A 16,506-nucleotide genomic window follows, 5' to 3' on the forward strand; every position below is an offset into this window, starting at 1 on the left:
GGTTTTCTGAAAAACCTCATGTTTCTATATGTGTGTCATTGCAGGAGATTCTGAAAGCTCAGAATGCCAGCCTGGAGCCTACTTTCTTTGTTGAAAGTGCTTCAAGATTTGACTACTCTCAGGGACACATCGGTAAGCAAAACCTTGTGATTCCTCACATTGCTTGATGTTAACCACACTATACTGCATGCTTTTAAACTCAACATTCACGGCACAGAGGAAGGGTTAATTTGTCTATAAGTACAAGCAGCAAAAACCTTGTGTGATTAGTGTGCTTTGCACACTGTGCAAACAATGACATGAATCAGTGTTGTTTTTGGCAGCAAATTTAGATTTTAGTTTTAGCCTAGAATTGCTCCCGATGTGCAGGTTGGTGCCATTGCATGGTTTCCTCCGGCATCGGTGTATGTATGTGTGTGTGTGTGTGTGTGTGTGTGTCTGAATGTAATGCACAATCTATGTAAAGCGCCTTGGATAAAGGCGCTGTATAAATGCACCATTTAGGTAACTGCTGGTTCCACTGTGGTCATTCTGTGATTGGTTCATTGTGTGATTGGTTCCACTGTGGTCATTCTGTGATTGGTCCATTGTGTGATTGGTTCCACTGTGGTCATTCTGTGATTGGTCCATTGTGTGATTGGTTCCACTGTGGTCATTCTGTGATTGGTTCATTGTGTGATTGGTTCCACTGTGGTCATTCTGTGATTGGTTCATTGTGTGATTGGTTCAACTGTGGTCATTCTGTGATTGGTCCATTGTGTGATTGGTTCCACTGTGGTCATTCTGTGATTGGTTCATTGTGTGGTCATTGCAGGTAACTGCTGGTTCCTGGCTGCCGTGGCATCGCTGAAGTTCCAGAAGGACTTGATGGTGCAGGTGGTCCCCGTGGGGCAGAGCTTCATGGAGTACGCTGGCATCTTCCACTTCAGGGTATATAAACCACCTTTTGAGAAACGGAAATACTCGAGCGTTCCTTTGAAAGATGGAAATGGAAATGTGAGACAGCGGTGAATAATGTGAAATTTGTCCTCCTCCTCCTCCTCATCATTCTCCTCCTCATCCTCATCCTCATCCTCCTCCTCCTCCTCCTCCTCCTCCTCCTCCTCCTCCTCCACAGTTCTGGAGGTTTGGGAAGTGGGTGGATGTCGTGGTTGACGACTACCTGCCGACCTTCCAAGGGAAGCTCCTGTCCCTCGACTCCAAGTCCAACATCCAGTTCTGGGTTCCTCTGCTGGAGAAGGCCTACGCCAAGTATGACAACCACTCAATCCCTTTAATGTAGCCTATACTGTAGGCCTACAACCACTCACTCCCTTTACTGTAGCCTATACTGTAGGCCTACAACCACTCACTCCCTTTACTGTAGCCTACTGTAGGCCTACAACCACTCACTCCCTTTACTGTAGCCTACTGTAGGCCTACAACCACTCACTCCCTTTACTGTAGCCTACTGTAGGCCTACAACCACTCACTCCCTTTACTGTAGCCTACTGTAGGCCTACAACCACTCACTCCCTTTACTGTAGCCTACTGTAGGCCTACAACCACTCACTCCCTTTAATGTAGCCTATACTGTAGGCCTACAACCACTCACTCCCTTTACTGTAGCCTATACTGTAGGCCTACAACCACTCACTCCCTTTACTGTAGCCTACTGTAGGCCTACAACCACTCATTCCCTTTGCTATACTTACAACCACTCCCTTTACTGTATAGCCTACTTCCAACCCATGGCAAAGCCAGGAAAGGCAAGAAGTGCACCCACCGCCTACGTAGATGCCCTGTGGCACAGCTTTTGGTGAAAACCTGACTAACATCTACCCCTAAAATGTAGACGACAATGTAGACGACAGTTCGCCACCTAGCCGTGATCAGAGCCATAGAGTAAGACAGAGTTCTGACAACTCCGGCTTCAGTCCCAATGTCGGCTCTTTGTCCCTTTTCAGGCTGCATGAACAGCGCTCGAGCGCTCAGTTTCTGCCCCCCTCACTATCGCAACTCTTCTACTTCTACGACGGCTCTGGTCGTGATTGGCTGCTTCCAGGCAATGGGATGGCAAAAGCGGACTCTGGGCAATGGGACGCCGTCCCATTGGCTAGAAGCAGCCATATACTATATATCTGGGCAGCCACGCAGACTGCAGACTCGCAAACGCAGATCCCTCACCAGTCGCCACAGTCACACTCACGGCTTTGACGGGGAAGACACGTTAGCACGTCACACGATATAAGTTCGCGGCAGCATACCATCCGTCCATCCATCTTCCACCGCTTATCCGTAGTCGGGCAACAGCTCCACCAGAGTGCTCCAGACTTCCCTCTCCAGAGCAACATTAGTGACTTCCTCCTGGGGGGATCCCGAGACGTTCCAAGGCCAGTGAGTCGATGTGTTTCCTCCAACTGCGCCTTGGTCTGCCCCGGGGTCTCCTCCCAGTGGGACGTGGTCCTTGGTCTGCCCCGGGGTCTCCTCCCAGTGGGACGTGATCCTTGGTCTGCCCCGGGGGTCTCCTCCCAGTGGGACGTGATCCTTGGTCTGCCCCGGGGGTCTCCTCCCAGTGGGACGTGATCCTTGGTCTGCCCCGGGGGTCTCCTCCCAGTGGGACGTGATCCTTGGTCTGCCCCGGGGTCTTCTCCCAGTGGGACGTGCGTCGAGGACCTCCCTAGGGAGGCGCCCGAGAGGCATCCTAACCACGTTACTAAAATAATATTCATACTAAGATGGGAGACACACACACACACCCAAAAACGAAAACAACTGCTCTATTCTGCTGTGTGGTTTCTCTCTCCACCAGGCTGTACGGCTCCTACAGGCTGATGAACGAGGCGTACCCGGCCGAGGCCTTCAAGGACTTCTTCGGAGGGTTCCAGATGACCTACGGGCTGCAGGGGGTGGTGGACAGGAAGGAGGTGGAGCTGATGTGGGCCACGCTCAACCGGGCCGTGGCCTACAGGTCCATGCTGGTCTGCAGCACCGCCATGAGAGGGGTATGTACTATCTATCTATCTATCTATATATCTATCTATATATCTATATATATATCTATCTATGGTAAATGGTGCATTCATATTTACATATTGTGCATTACATTCACCCATTCATTCACACACGTTCACACACCGATGGCGGCGGAAACCGATACACGGCACCAAACAGCACATCAGGAGCAATCAGGGGTTCAAACTAGAGTCTTGCTCAAGGACACTTCGACACTAACTCTGGGGGAGCCCACAGGGTTTGACCTGAACCGACAACCTTGGGGTTACCATCCAGCCACTGCCGCCCCTCCTAATAACCTCTATGTATTCTGTTGTTTCAGGATGTGTTGGTCAACACAGTGTCGGACACCGGGCTGCTGTCATGCCACACCTACATCGTCACCAAATTCACTGAGGTACAGTATAGACATGCTAGCCCATCATAACAAAGCCAATAAAACACTGCCGACGTCGGTCTAAACTACGTGTGTCTGTATGTGTGTAGGTTACCGACGGCCTGACCATGCAGAAACACCAGCTCGTGCGAGTGATGAATCCTTGGGGAGCGAAGGAATGGACCGGGAAGTGGAGTGACAAGTATGTAACACGCAAACACACACACACACACCCATATACCATGTGTTGTTCTTGCTTTACTGTAAGTGTCTCTGGATTAAGAGCGTCTGACATTGTGATGGTGGTGTCGTTCTTGTGGTGGGCGGCTGTGGCTCAGGAGGTAGAGCAGGTCGTCCAATGATCCCTGGGTCGGCGGTTCGAATCCCGGCTCCTCCTCCTGTCCACGTGTCGAAGTGTCCTTGGGCAAGACACTGAACCCTGCATTGCCTCCAATGAGTCGGTTGGTCTAAGCTTGCCACCATTTGGTGTGTGAATGTGGGAAGTGAGGACGCTGCTGGCGTCGACTGTTCTCCGCTTCACCTCCCAATGTATGAATGAATGAGCGATTGTAAAGCACTTTGAGCACTTGGAAAAGCGCTATAGAAATGCAATTCATTATTATAATTAATCATTGTGTCAAACAGCTCCAGCGTGTGGAACACCATCAGCGTTGAGGATCGCGGCAAACTGATCAAGATGGACGACGGCGAGTTCTGGTAAACGCCATTTTTATAAAGAGGTTAAATAGTTGTTCAGGGGTGTACGTGTGAAATATTGGAGAAATCAAATCAAATAACTAAAGGGCATTATTTTCTCTATTGCATCTCTCCAGGATGGACTTCCAGGACTTCCTGAAGTATTTCCAGATGCTGACGGTGTGCTGCGAGACCCCGGCCTTCCTGAGCGCTGACGTCGCCTCCATGTGGAAGACCATGGTCTTCGACGGGAAATGGCTCGCGGGCGTGTCCGCGGGAGGAAGCATCGGCAAACGTACGTTCAGAGAAAACTGTCAGGATCTCTAAGACATTTTGAAGAATCATCCCTCGGGTCTTAACCCATTCTGACCTGAGATCAGATTCATACGAGGTTTCCACTGGACACACACTGGTCTGATTAACCCATTCTGACCTGAGATCAGATTCTAAAAAATGTCAGTCGTTATTCGATCAAAAATAGCAGACCTACAAGCTCGTAGCGCGCCACTCGGTGGCGCGCTATGAGCTTGTAGATCTGCTGTTTTTCAATAGCTAAAGCATAACATGATGCTGACACCAAAAGGGGTTCCCGTTCAGAATGGGTTAAATGTTTTAACAGTTCCACTGCCTTCTAAACACCCGTGTGTTTTTCCCCTCTCCACCTCTGCAGCTACGTTCTGGATGAACCCTCAGTACCGCGTCACCGTGGGAGGTGTGGACCTGACGGTGCTCAGGAAGATGCTGATGACTCTGATGCAGAAGCCCTCCAACCTCAAGGAGACCCGGATCAGAGCCGTGGGGTACACCATCTTCGAGGTGGGTCCGCTCATCTCATCACGTCGTAGAGAGACTTTTGTGACCTTTTTAGTGTAGAGGTCAACGTTTACAATCCCCAACAGTTAGGCTATTTGTAGTTTATAAAGCGTTGTTCATGTTGCATTGCTACATATCCTCGGGGCGCCAAAAGCAACCTTGCCGAATACATTTTCGCCCCTGCATAAAGTTGTAGACAAACGCTGTACATGGTGGGGGTGTCACTATATCAAGACTATACAACATCCACTCAAATAGGGATACTGGGCTGTATTTTGCGTGTCTTAAGTACCAGGTCTTATTCCCTAACTTGAGTAAACCAAAGACCTGGAGGCGTGATCAATGCCATTTGGCTATTCTGAGTGGCCAAAGAGCATTGATCACGCCTCCAGGTCTTTAGTTTACTCAAGTTATAGGGAATAAGACCTGGTACTTAAGACACGCAAAATACAGCCCTAAAACTTTTGAAGTTTTGAGTGTAAAGGACAAAAAGAAGTACATGTTGAGGCAGCTAGTACTGATCATGACCGAATCCTCGACATTAATCAATATGTCAGAAATTACAACGCCTGAAAAAAACAACAACTTTGACATTGTTTTCTTGTGTCCTTTTCCAACAGGTGCCAGTCGGGGTGAGTAACATTTTCCATTATAGGCACAAATAAACTCAATTTCACAAACCGAAAAACTAAAAACTTAAAAAAACTAAAACCTTGAATTCCATAACGTGCGTCTCTTCCTTCCTTACGCCGTTCGTCCCCCCCCCCCCAGGCGCCAGCGGGACGCCTGGACGCTTCCTTCTTCAGCGTGAACAACGTGCCTCTGCAGAAGTTCTACGGCTTCGACAGAGACCTGACGGTGGAGCTGGCCCTGAAGGCCGGAGAGTACGTGGTGGTTCCGTCCTTCATGGAGGCCAACGAGAGCGGAGAGTTCCTGTTCTCCGTCACCTCCAACGAGGATGTCAGCGCTGTGTGAGTAACAGGACATACGTCACTGCGCAAAAAAGCATGGAATATACGGATGTGTATATTACAGGAAGCTCCCGTTAAACTTTCCAACAAACTCCGGTAAACTCCCGAATTGTACCATCACATCTGTATATTACCGTATATTAACTGTTAGTGCTGCTAAACTTGAGGTTTACGGGCAAAATACAGTACCCATAATTTCCCTTTAACTCCTCTTTCCACGCAGTGCATGGGCAACTGGCGGCCACATACGGCCCATTTGGGTCCCATTGTTTTTAATAGTCTTTGGTATGATCACGCGACCAGGGAATCGAACCGCGACCTCAGTGTGGACACTCTTAACCCATTTGGAACACTGGGCTGGCAGGTTTTCATAGTTAACTGTAGTTAACTAACAAAGTAAAAAGTGGAGACCTACGACAAATGGATAGTTTGTCTTCGCTGTCACAACCAGACACTTCCATTGCGCAAAGACTTTGATATCTTAATTTATCGAATGTGACATACAGTAGCCTATACGGTATGAGCCAAGGAGAATACATCTCATACTGTTTACATCGAAGCCAAACTGAATTATGTGATGCCGTAACTAAGCAACGAGTCTTTTGAAGGTGGAACATTGCAGGGGGTTTACAGTACAGTATATGCCACTGTTTCAGTAATAACAAGCAATGATTATCAGGCAACAGCTTTGGTGTTTTGGAACATTACCACCACTCTGTTATTGGTGGTATTATTGTAGCATAGTACTCACATAGTGCAGTTCAAAGTAAAAGGGCCAAAGAAAAGCACTCGTTTGCGTAAAAGTTTGCCGTGCTTTTAGAAAGTTCTGACGCGTTTCTACCTCTCGTCGCGCAGGGAATACGTCGAGGAGGAAGAAGTCATCGTAGTGCACAAGATCAAGGTATGAACTAAAACACGCACACACATGTACACGCACACACACGCACACACTCACACGCAGCACCAAGGTATGAACTAAAACACGCACACACATGTACACGCACACACACACAGCACCACGGTATGAACTAAAATGCACTGTGACTGTACGGCACTCCACTGTGAGATGAATGAGCGATGCATCCATGTCTGTTCACTTCAAGGTCGCAGCTCTGCCCGTCGAGCAGGAGGTGGTGTTGGAGATCTTCAACAAGTACACCATTGAGGTGAGTCATGTGTTCTATTTACTTCTATAACCTTCTTTACCTCACTTCACCTTTCCAAGTATTAAGCATTCAAAATAATTTTTTGTTTCTTCAGAGATGGTCGTCAAAACATATCAGTGATAGTGAACAAGTTGTGTGTGTGTGTGTGTGTGTGTGTGTGTGTGTGTGTGTGTGTGTGTGTGTGTGTGTGTGTGTGTGTGTGTTTCCAGGGTGCTGTGGAGGAGGTTGTGGACGCCAAGCAGGTCATGATGCTGCTGAACGAACAAGTGGTCGCCGGTGAGTCCAGTATAGTCTGACGTTCTTTACATTACTGTTCAGTATACTAGTGTTCTTTACATCTGTTCAGTATACTAGTGTTCTTTCCATTTCCTGGGCCTGGCGTCGTTGGGACTGCAACGCTCTATATCGCATTTGGAGATCGTGGAACAGTTGTCTGGCTACGTCACGTTAGACTATATGACCAGAATATACTGACGCATCAGTAACCTAACCTATACGCTGCTTTGTTGTCGCTACTTTTCACAGATCTCAACGTGAAATTTGACTGGAGCACCTGCAAGAGCCTGCTCGCCATGGTTGACGTATCCTTCCATCACTGCTATATAAATGTGTTTTTGTGTACTCTTTGACTGTAACATGACATATTTTCACACTGTTGGGAGTTTTTCATATGGTTTACATGAGACATCCTTGACATACTGAAACAACAGACTGAACGAGTTGGGAAACTGACCTTCACGCAATTCACAGTCGTCTGGAGCAAGTTTGCAGCGTTCATGGTAACATTTTATATGTAAAACAAATACCGCAAACAATTCCAAACTGAATAGTTTCACTATTAAAACAGGAGTTTGATATCCACAGTCCTTTGGTGCATTCGTTAAGTTTCGAAAACTTTGTGAATCTTCTCTTATTTTTTTATTCCAGAAAATCTTCTATCAATTGAATGTCTCGAAATCAGGAACTCTGACCTTCGAAGAGTTGAAGAAGGCGGTCAAGATGGCAGGTGAGAAACACGCGTGACCTTTTAGATTTCAACCGCTTGCTCCATACAGTACATAGAAGTTACATGGTTTTAATGCCGTCTTTCCTCCACCAGGCATTGAGATGAACGAGAACGTCCTGAAGATGCAGTGGACGTCGCTCCAGGACCTCAACACCGTCTCTCTGGTGGACTTCCTCATGTTCATGCTTCGTATGGACAGCGTGTCCAGTGAGTACAACAACCATCCAGATGGTCACACAAAACTAATGATTGTGGTGGAGTAAAATAAACAAACGAATCACACTCGTGTGAAATACACACTATTTATATCTATATCTATATATATGTCTCCCGTCATAATTTAGTGACCTAGACAAACTAATTAAATTCCATAGACTTGACAGGCAAATGATTTATGTCATAAGGGCTATAAACAAACATTAAGGTCCATAGACTTGGCTGCCACATGATGTCCTCTTCTTCAAAAAGCCATGCATTTTAGAGGGGTTAGCACCCCTCCAAAAGTGCAACAATTGCCTTTGCCTCTGAGATGCAGTGAAGAGAAAAGAAGGGCGTTATACTCGACTCGTAAAGAAAACTCATGATCTCAGGATTGCACTTATAAGTAGAGGATTTGTGTGTACTCATAGTTACTTTTTGCATTACTGCACAATCCTGACACGAGCAGTTAATTCAACTGGTGTGTAAATGCCTCAACAGGTGTTGTGTTATGCGATAAACAAATTGCATAATACTGCATTTATTTTTTTTGTCTTCACTTTTACTCCAACCAGGCGGTGTCTTTGCTTCGGTTACTCTCCCCACTGAGAAGGAAGCGGTGTTGGACATCGTCAAGAACTACACCACCATGGTGGTGAGTCCTCCGCTAACACCCCGTTCTTTCCCCAACGGCTGAAAGTGAAATGTTCTTTGTAGTTTAACTACTCAACGGTCCATGGCTGACCGTCATCGTTTTTGTTCCGTTGTGTGTCTCTGTGCTTCCAGGACAGCGAGGTGGTGGAACTGAATGAAACCCAGATCATGATGCTGTTCAACGAACAACTGGTCGCCGGTGAGTCCATTAGTCTTCATAATGGCCATAAAGGCATGAGGGCCTTCGACAAGGGGGTCCCTCGGGGTTACTACAGGGGGTACACCAAATATTTGGGCGTCAAACCAGTTCGGTTCCGACTGTGATGGTTCCCGGTTCCTCAATGTTGCACCCGGTTCCGGTTCCCTGCATGTAAATCTAGAGTCCAGAGTAATCTAGTAAGAGAGTTGGCGACACTAGCGTCGACTCCCATTGTAACAATGGAGTGCGGAAGTGCTCATTCTATCTCAATCATAGACTGTAAAAAATATGGACAAAGCGTCCCGCGGGTCTAACGTGAACGTAAAATGAAGCCTGTCAGTCCTTGCAATGGAAGTCGCCATCTTTCTAGATCCGTTTTGGCCCAGTTCAGGCCAGCTGGCCCATTGGCTGGCCCAGACAACGAGGCGGGACTTCCCCCTTCTTCTTCGTTGGTTTTTATTTTGACTCGAGTGGGTGGGGGATCCCGTTCATAGACTGTAACGGTAGCCACGCCCCTCAGAACATGCGCGACTTTATGGTCATTTTTCTAATAAATGGGACCATAATTTTCCAAAAAGAATATTATGACATTAGAAATGAGACTTTAAACTAGTGACTGGAAGCAAAAAGTATTCATGACCATGTTTATTAAGGTAATACAGTCTAGGTGAAGTTGGGCCCAAATACATGGACTTCTATGGGGCTATGGGGTTTTTTGAGCCCAATGAGAGCGCCACAACAGGCCATTATATGAACTTTCATTTCCTTAGTGGCTTCACAAAATATCCGTCTGACTGCCCCCCTGATCTCAATGGGATAGTTCCAATGTTTGGAACTATAGCCCATAAGGCACCCGCTTTGTCTCAATGGGATAGTTCCAATGTGTGGAACTATAGCCCATAAGGCACCCGCTTTGTCTCAATGGGATAGTTCCAATGTTTGGAACTATAGCCCATATGCACCGCTTTGTCTCAATGGGATAGTTCCAATGTTTGGAACTATAGCCCATAGCACCCCGCTTTGTCTCAATGGGATAGTTCCAACGTTTGGAACTATAGCCCATAGCACCCCGCTTTGTCTCAATGGGATAGTTCCAATGTTTGGAACTATAGCCCATAGCACCCCGCTTTGTCTCAATGGGATAGTTCCAACGTTTGGAACTATAGCCCATAGCACCCCGCTTTGTCTCAATGGGATAGTTCCAACGTTTGGAACTATAGCCCATAGCACCCCGCTTTGTCTCAATGGGATAGTTCCAATGTTTGGAACTATAGCCCATAGCACCCCGCTTTGTCTCAATGGGATAGTTCCAACGTTTGGAACTATAGCCCATAGCACCCCGCTTTGTCTCAATGGGATAGTTCCAATGTTTGGAACTATAGCCCATAGCACCCCGCTTTGTCTCAATGGGATAGTTCCAATGTTTGGAACTATAGCCCATAGCACCCCGCTTTGTCTCAATGGGATAGTTCCAATGTTTGGAACTATAGCCCATAGCACCCCGCTTTGTCTCAATGGGATAGTTCCAATGTGTGGAACTATAGCCCATAGCACCCCGCTTTGTCTCAATGGGATAGTTCCAATGTTTGGAACTATAGCCCATAGCACCCCGCTTTGTCTCAATGGGATAGTTCCAATGTGTGGAACTATAGCCCATAGCACCCCGCTTTGTCTCAATGGGATAGTTCCAATGTGTGGAACTATAGCCCATAGGTACCCTGCTTTGTCTCAATGGGATAGTTCCAATGTGTGGAACTATAGCCCATAGGTACCCTGCTTTGTCTCAATGGGATAGTTCCAATGTTTGGAACTATAGCCCATAGCACCCCGCTTTGTCTCAATGGGATAGTTCCAATGTTTGGAACTATAGCCCATAGGCACCCCGCTTTGTCTCAATGGGATAGTTCCAATGTTTGGAACTATAGCCCATAGGCACCCCGCTTTGTCTCAATGGGATAGTTCCAACGTTTGGAACTATAGCCCATAGGCACCCCGCTTTGTCTCAATGGGATAGTTCCAATGTTTGGAACTATAGCCCATAGGCACCCCGCTTTGTCTCAATGGGATAGTTCCAATGTTTGGAACTATAGCCCATAGCACCCCGCTTTGTCTCAATGGGATAGTTCCAACGTTTGGAACTATAGCCCATAAGGCACCTGCTTTGTCTCAATGGGATAGTTCCAATGTTTGGAACTATAGCCCATATGCACCGCTTTGCGACGATATCAAAGCATAGTTATGTGTAAATCCCTCCTTCCCTTTCTTTGTTTTCTCGATGGGAACTATGCACAAAAACTAATTTCACCCACGTTGTTTATGTACTTGTGTGACAAAAACGATGATTGTGGTTCTTTCACGTCTAGGTATGACTGAGAAGTTTGACTGGAGCGTCGTGAAGAGCATGCTGACCATGGTGGACGCCCGTGGGGGGAAACTGACCTTCAAGCAGTTCATGACTCTCTGGACCAAGTTTACAACATTCAGGGTACTTTTCTTTTTTTTTAATATTAGATTATAGATACATCCAAAATGAATAATTTCACAATGAAAATCATTCGATATAGAGTCTTTGCCAAGTTTGTAAAACTTTGTAAATCTTATTGATTACTTCCAGACAATCTTCTATCAACTGAACGTCTCGAAATCAGGCATTCTGACCTTCGAAGAGTTGCTGAAAGCACTCAAGATCGCAGGTGAGGAACCATGTGTGATTACACTTTTGTAATTTCAAGGAACACCCCCCCCCCCCCCATAATTCTGAGTGTGTACAAATGGAACCAAATAGACCTGTATGGATCATTTGGTTCCATTTGTACACTCTCAGAATGATGTGCACTCTCCGAGTTACAGACCTGGAAAGGGTCCCTTTAGGGTTTAGAAGGTACCGTTTTCTCTCACCCACCAGACAGCAGACACAGGGTTTGAATGTATTTTAAGAAGGTACCGCTTGATTACTGAATGAATGTTGTACTGAATGTCTCTGTTTCCTCCTCCAGACATAGAGCTGAATGTTGTACTGAATGAATGTCTCTGTTTCCTCCTCCAGACATAGAGCTGGATGAGACAGAATGTTGTACTGAATGAATGTCTCTGTTTCCTCATCCAGACATAGAGCTGGATGAGACAGAATGTTGTACTGAATGAATGTCTCTGTTTCCTCCTCCAGACATAGAGCTGGATGAGACAGAATGTTGTACTGAATGAATGTCTCTGTTTCCTCCTCTAGACATAGAGCTGGATGAGACAGAATGTTGTACTGAATGAATGTCTCTGTCTCCTCCTCTAGACATCGAGCTGGACGAGAGCCTCCTGAAGATGCAGTTCTCCATCCTGCAGAAGCGCTCCTTCGTCTCCCTGGTGGACTTCCTGGTCTTCATGCTGCGCATCGACAGCATGGCCAGTAAGTGCACTAAGTGTAAGTTGTCCCTTAAGGATCGGGAGGCCCCGTGCATCACGTCATAATTGTAATAGTAATTCATAATTATAAAAAAATATATATATATATTTATTTTATTTTCTTTGTTTTGTGTCAGTGTGTATTATCGGACTTCAAAGCATGAACAGCATGCAGCACTTACTTACTTACGCCTACTGCCCCTTCTGGGGCATACAGTAGGCCGTCAACAAGCGATCTCCTGCAGGCATCTCTGTCTTGAGCTGTTCTCTCCAGCTGGTTCCAGGTCGTCTTCATGGTCTTGATGTCTGCCTCCAGGTCTTTCTTTCCGCCAGGTGTTTCTATAGGGCGACCCCTTTTCCGCTTGCCCTGTGGGTTCCATGTTAGGGCTTTGTCTTATGATGGCACGTGCAGGCTTTCGTAGGGTGTGGCCCCTATCCATCGCCATCTGCGTTTCCTTATTTTCTTCTTCTGCCGGAAGCTGGTTTGTTCTCTGCCAGAGTTCAGCAGATGACATGCAGCACAGCCAAGTAGAAACATACACTAAAGCAGCTTTATTAAACAACTATTACTTTGTCTTGAAATCACCGTAAGGTATTTAACTGGGAGGCAGCATAGACTATACAATGACGCAATCGCAACTGTGACTCTCAGTGCTGCTAGTGCACTGAGTGCACACACTGGGAAGTGGGAACAATTAAAAACAAACAACCCTGCAGTGATTATTAGCTGCTGCCAACTAGTGGTAAGGGGTGGACGTACAGGATGAGGCCGAATAATTGACAAGGCTGATTGGAAGGCTGCGATGCAATGCAATATTACTACTACTACTACTATTTTTTTTGTATTTCAAGTTTTCTTCTAAGTTTTCAAATGTATAAAAAAATGTTTTTAAAATGGCAGATCTACAAGCTCTCGATGTATCACATCACAATGCACTGAGAGCTCATAAGATCTGCTATTTTCAAGTGGCCAAAATGTATGTTCAAGTGGTTAATGTATGTTTTGAAACAATAATCAAAATCTACAAATTAACTACAAGTGTACGACTAGATGCATGATGTATGTATCGATAGTGGGCTCGATAAGAACCCGGTTCGATCCACAAGGTCGCTCGTTATCAATAAAAAATTAACTCCATGCCTGCTCCAATCAGGTGGTGGCTTCGCGTCGGTCACTCTCTCCACCGAGAGGGAGGTGGTGTTCAACATGTTCAACAAGTACGTCGTTGAGGTGAGTGAATATTGTGTGTATTCTGTGTGTCGCTTCATGTCAAAGTATGGATATACTTATGCTCAAATATGAAAAGATGTGTACTAGGATTAAAGTACTCGGGTACATATTCTTTTGAGGGGCGCTAGCCCCTCCTATATTCAGCTATAGTGTAGATTCTTGTCCTAACACAAACATGACATGCCACTGACAACGAATGGAGAATTTGTGTCATATGTGGACGAGCAAATCGGCTATTGTCATGACAAAAAGATTACATTCCCATTGAGAATGAATGGATGATGTACGATGATAAGAGCACCCCTCACTTCACTCTGGTGTGATTTGTTTTAATATATATATTAATTGAAATGTGTGTGTCAGGGTGATGATGAGGTCATGGACGCCAAGCAGATGATGCTGCTCCTGAACGAACACGTGGTCGCCGGTGAGTCCAGTAACGATGTTCATTATTTTGATTCTGTTAATTAATTTTCTGCACTATAGTCCCCCCCCCCCCCCCCCCTGACATTTTAGTCTAGTTTGTATTTGTTGACGGAATTGTCAATATATAGTCTATAGTCTCAGTTTTAGTCGTCGTTGCTTTGTTTACATTTAGTTCTTGGTCGGTGAATAAAAGGGTATAGCCGACGGACATCTTCCATCGTAGTTTTAGTCGACGAAAGCAACACTGTGGCCCCTTTTCCGGTCGGGAACCGGTTCAGTTGTTTTTGGTTCTTAGTCCATGAGCCAGAGCTCCACAATTGGAACTGTAACAGGTTCCCAACCGGTGGGAAGGGGGTCTGTGTGACGATCTGTTCAGCGCTGACACTTTAGTCCTGCTTGTTGCTACTTTTCACAGATGTCACCGAGAAGTTTGACTGGAGCGTCGTCAAGAGCATGATGTCTGTGGTGGATGTATCCTTCAGTACGCATGTACTACAGACTGTGTTTTAGGTCAGTGGTTCTCAACCAGTGGTCCTTGAGGACTCCCCCTCAAGGACCACTGGTTGAGAACTGGTAACATGAAACCATGTGGTTACGCTCTGAGGATCTATGTAGAATAATCGTTATTTTGATCAACGCTTTGCCTGTTATCTCTATGTTATATCTAATGCTACCAACATCAATACAGCATGGAATTGTGGACAAAGTCTTATCCAACGACAACACAATATTAAAAGTTTGGGGTCTGTGAGGTTACATCTCATCAAATGCCCATTAAATAATGATGGACCTTGATATGGACAGGGTTGAAAACCACTGTTTTAGCACATTTGTGCTGTAGTGTAGCATACTATTTTACTGTAACATCGACGTGGGAAAAGTTTCACACTGTATTTTGAGTTTACATGAGACATCCTTGACATGCTGGAAAACACAGACCAAACGAGTGGGAAAAGTCACCTTCACCCAATTCACAGTTCTCTGGACCAAGTTTGCTGAATTCATGGTAATGGTTTTAATATTAGTAACAAAACAAATCAGATCATACACTACACTACACTACACATTTAACTATCTAACAGAAGTTTGATACCCACAGTCCTGCTGCCGTGCATTCGCTAGGTTTATAAAACTTTGTCAATCTTTATTTCCGATTGCTTCCAGAAAATCTATCAACTGCATGTGGCAAAATCCGGAACTGTGACCTTCGAAGATCTGCAGAAAGTGCTCAAGATTGCAGGTGAGGAACATTTGTGACGTTTTTTATTCATGTTATTTTCAAGAACCCCCATGACTCTTCCAGGTACGTTTCTGCTTTCTCCCACTAGGCAGACATAGCAGTTTAATTTAAATGTATTAAAACAGTTACTGTTATTCCCACCCACCAGATACTGTAGTTAATATGTATGTTAGAACGAAGTTACTGCTACACTCACCATGCAGAGAGTTAAATGTATTTAAGAAATTACTGCTTGCTCCCACCGGCCTGACATGAGAGTTAAAATGTATTTAAGAAGGTACTGCTTGCTCCCACCGACCTGACATTAGAGTTAAAATGTATTTAAGAAGTTACTGCTTGCTCCCACCGACCTGACATTAGAGTTAAAATGTATTTAAGAAGGTACTGCTTGCTCCCACCGACCTGACATTAGAGTTAAAATGTATTTAAGAAGGTAGGCTACTGCTTGCTCCCACCGACCTGACATGAGAGTTAAAATGTATTTAAGAAGGTACTGCTTGCTCCCACCGACCTGACATGAGAGTTAAAATGTATTTAAGAAGTTACTGCTTGCTCCCACCGGCCTGACATTAGAGTTAAAATGTATTTAAGAAGGCACTGCTTGCTCCCATCGGCCTGACATGAGAGTTAGAATGTATTTAAGAAGTCACTGCTTGCTCCCACCGGCCTGACATGAGAGTTAAAATGTATTTAAGAAGTTACTGCTTGCTCCCACCGGCCTGACATGAGAGTTAAAATGTATTTAAGAAGTCACTGCTTGCTCCCACCGACCTGACATGCGAGTTAAAATGTATTTAAGAAGTTACTGCTTGCTCCCACCGGCCTGACATGCGAGTTAAAATGTATTTAAGAAGTTACTGCTTGCTCCCACCGGCCTGACATGAGAGTTAAAATGTATTTAAGAAGTTACTGCTTGCTCCCACCGACCTGACATGAGAGTTAAAATGTATTTAAGAAGGTACTGCTTGCTCCCACCGACCTGACATGAGAGTTAAAATGTATTTAAGAAGTTACTGCTTGCTCCCACCGACCTGACATGAGAGTTAAAATGTATTTAAGATGTTACTGCTTGCTCCCACCGACCTGACATGAGAGTTAAAATGTATTTAAACAGATTTGAATGTGTTTTAACTGCTCGTC

At 45.5% G+C, this 16,506-nt stretch overlaps 1 protein-coding gene across 2 annotated transcripts in view; it reads left to right on the forward strand.

Annotated features, from left to right (window-relative positions):
* The window catches only part of LOC308329390 (uncharacterized protein), a 33,096-nt gene that overhangs the window by 5,507 nt on the left and 11,083 nt on the right, over positions 1 to 16,506 (forward strand). Inside the window, exons 3-30 of one of the 2 annotated variants that reach the window (XM_080783655.1) lie at positions 45 to 132; positions 815 to 930; positions 1,118 to 1,251; positions 2,792 to 2,984; positions 3,317 to 3,391; positions 3,481 to 3,572; positions 4,016 to 4,087; positions 4,204 to 4,361; positions 4,737 to 4,882; positions 5,500 to 5,511; positions 5,651 to 5,850; positions 6,706 to 6,751; positions 6,954 to 7,016; positions 7,226 to 7,292; positions 7,542 to 7,597; positions 7,727 to 7,795; positions 7,944 to 8,022; positions 8,116 to 8,229; positions 8,796 to 8,875; positions 9,007 to 9,073; positions 11,437 to 11,558; positions 11,688 to 11,766; positions 12,360 to 12,488; positions 13,624 to 13,700; positions 14,064 to 14,127; positions 14,542 to 14,597; positions 15,064 to 15,132; positions 15,291 to 15,366. In XM_080783655.1, coding sequence (XP_080639781.1) covers positions 45 to 132; positions 815 to 930; positions 1,118 to 1,251; positions 2,792 to 2,984; positions 3,317 to 3,391; positions 3,481 to 3,572; positions 4,016 to 4,087; positions 4,204 to 4,361; positions 4,737 to 4,882; positions 5,500 to 5,511; positions 5,651 to 5,850; positions 6,706 to 6,751; positions 6,954 to 7,016; positions 7,226 to 7,292; positions 7,542 to 7,597; positions 7,727 to 7,795; positions 7,944 to 8,022; positions 8,116 to 8,229; positions 8,796 to 8,875; positions 9,007 to 9,073; positions 11,437 to 11,558; positions 11,688 to 11,766; positions 12,360 to 12,488; positions 13,624 to 13,700; positions 14,064 to 14,127; positions 14,542 to 14,597; positions 15,064 to 15,132; positions 15,291 to 15,366 — 2,599 coding nt within the window. The remainder of the gene's footprint in view (positions 1 to 44; positions 133 to 814; positions 931 to 1,117; positions 1,252 to 2,791; positions 2,985 to 3,316; positions 3,392 to 3,480; positions 3,573 to 4,015; positions 4,088 to 4,203; positions 4,362 to 4,736; positions 4,883 to 5,499; positions 5,512 to 5,650; positions 5,851 to 6,705; positions 6,752 to 6,953; positions 7,017 to 7,225; positions 7,293 to 7,541; positions 7,598 to 7,726; positions 7,796 to 7,943; positions 8,023 to 8,115; positions 8,230 to 8,795; positions 8,876 to 9,006; positions 9,074 to 11,436; positions 11,559 to 11,687; positions 11,767 to 12,359; positions 12,489 to 13,623; positions 13,701 to 14,063; positions 14,128 to 14,541; positions 14,598 to 15,063; positions 15,133 to 15,290; positions 15,367 to 16,506) is intronic. The other variant, XM_080783656.1, reaches the window with a different exon arrangement.

The sequence above is a fragment of the Protomyctophum bolini genome, assembly GCF_963924005.1.
Source record: "Protomyctophum bolini genome assembly, chromosome: 15".
Lineage (NCBI taxonomy): Eukaryota > Metazoa > Chordata > Actinopteri > Myctophiformes > Myctophidae > Protomyctophum > Protomyctophum bolini.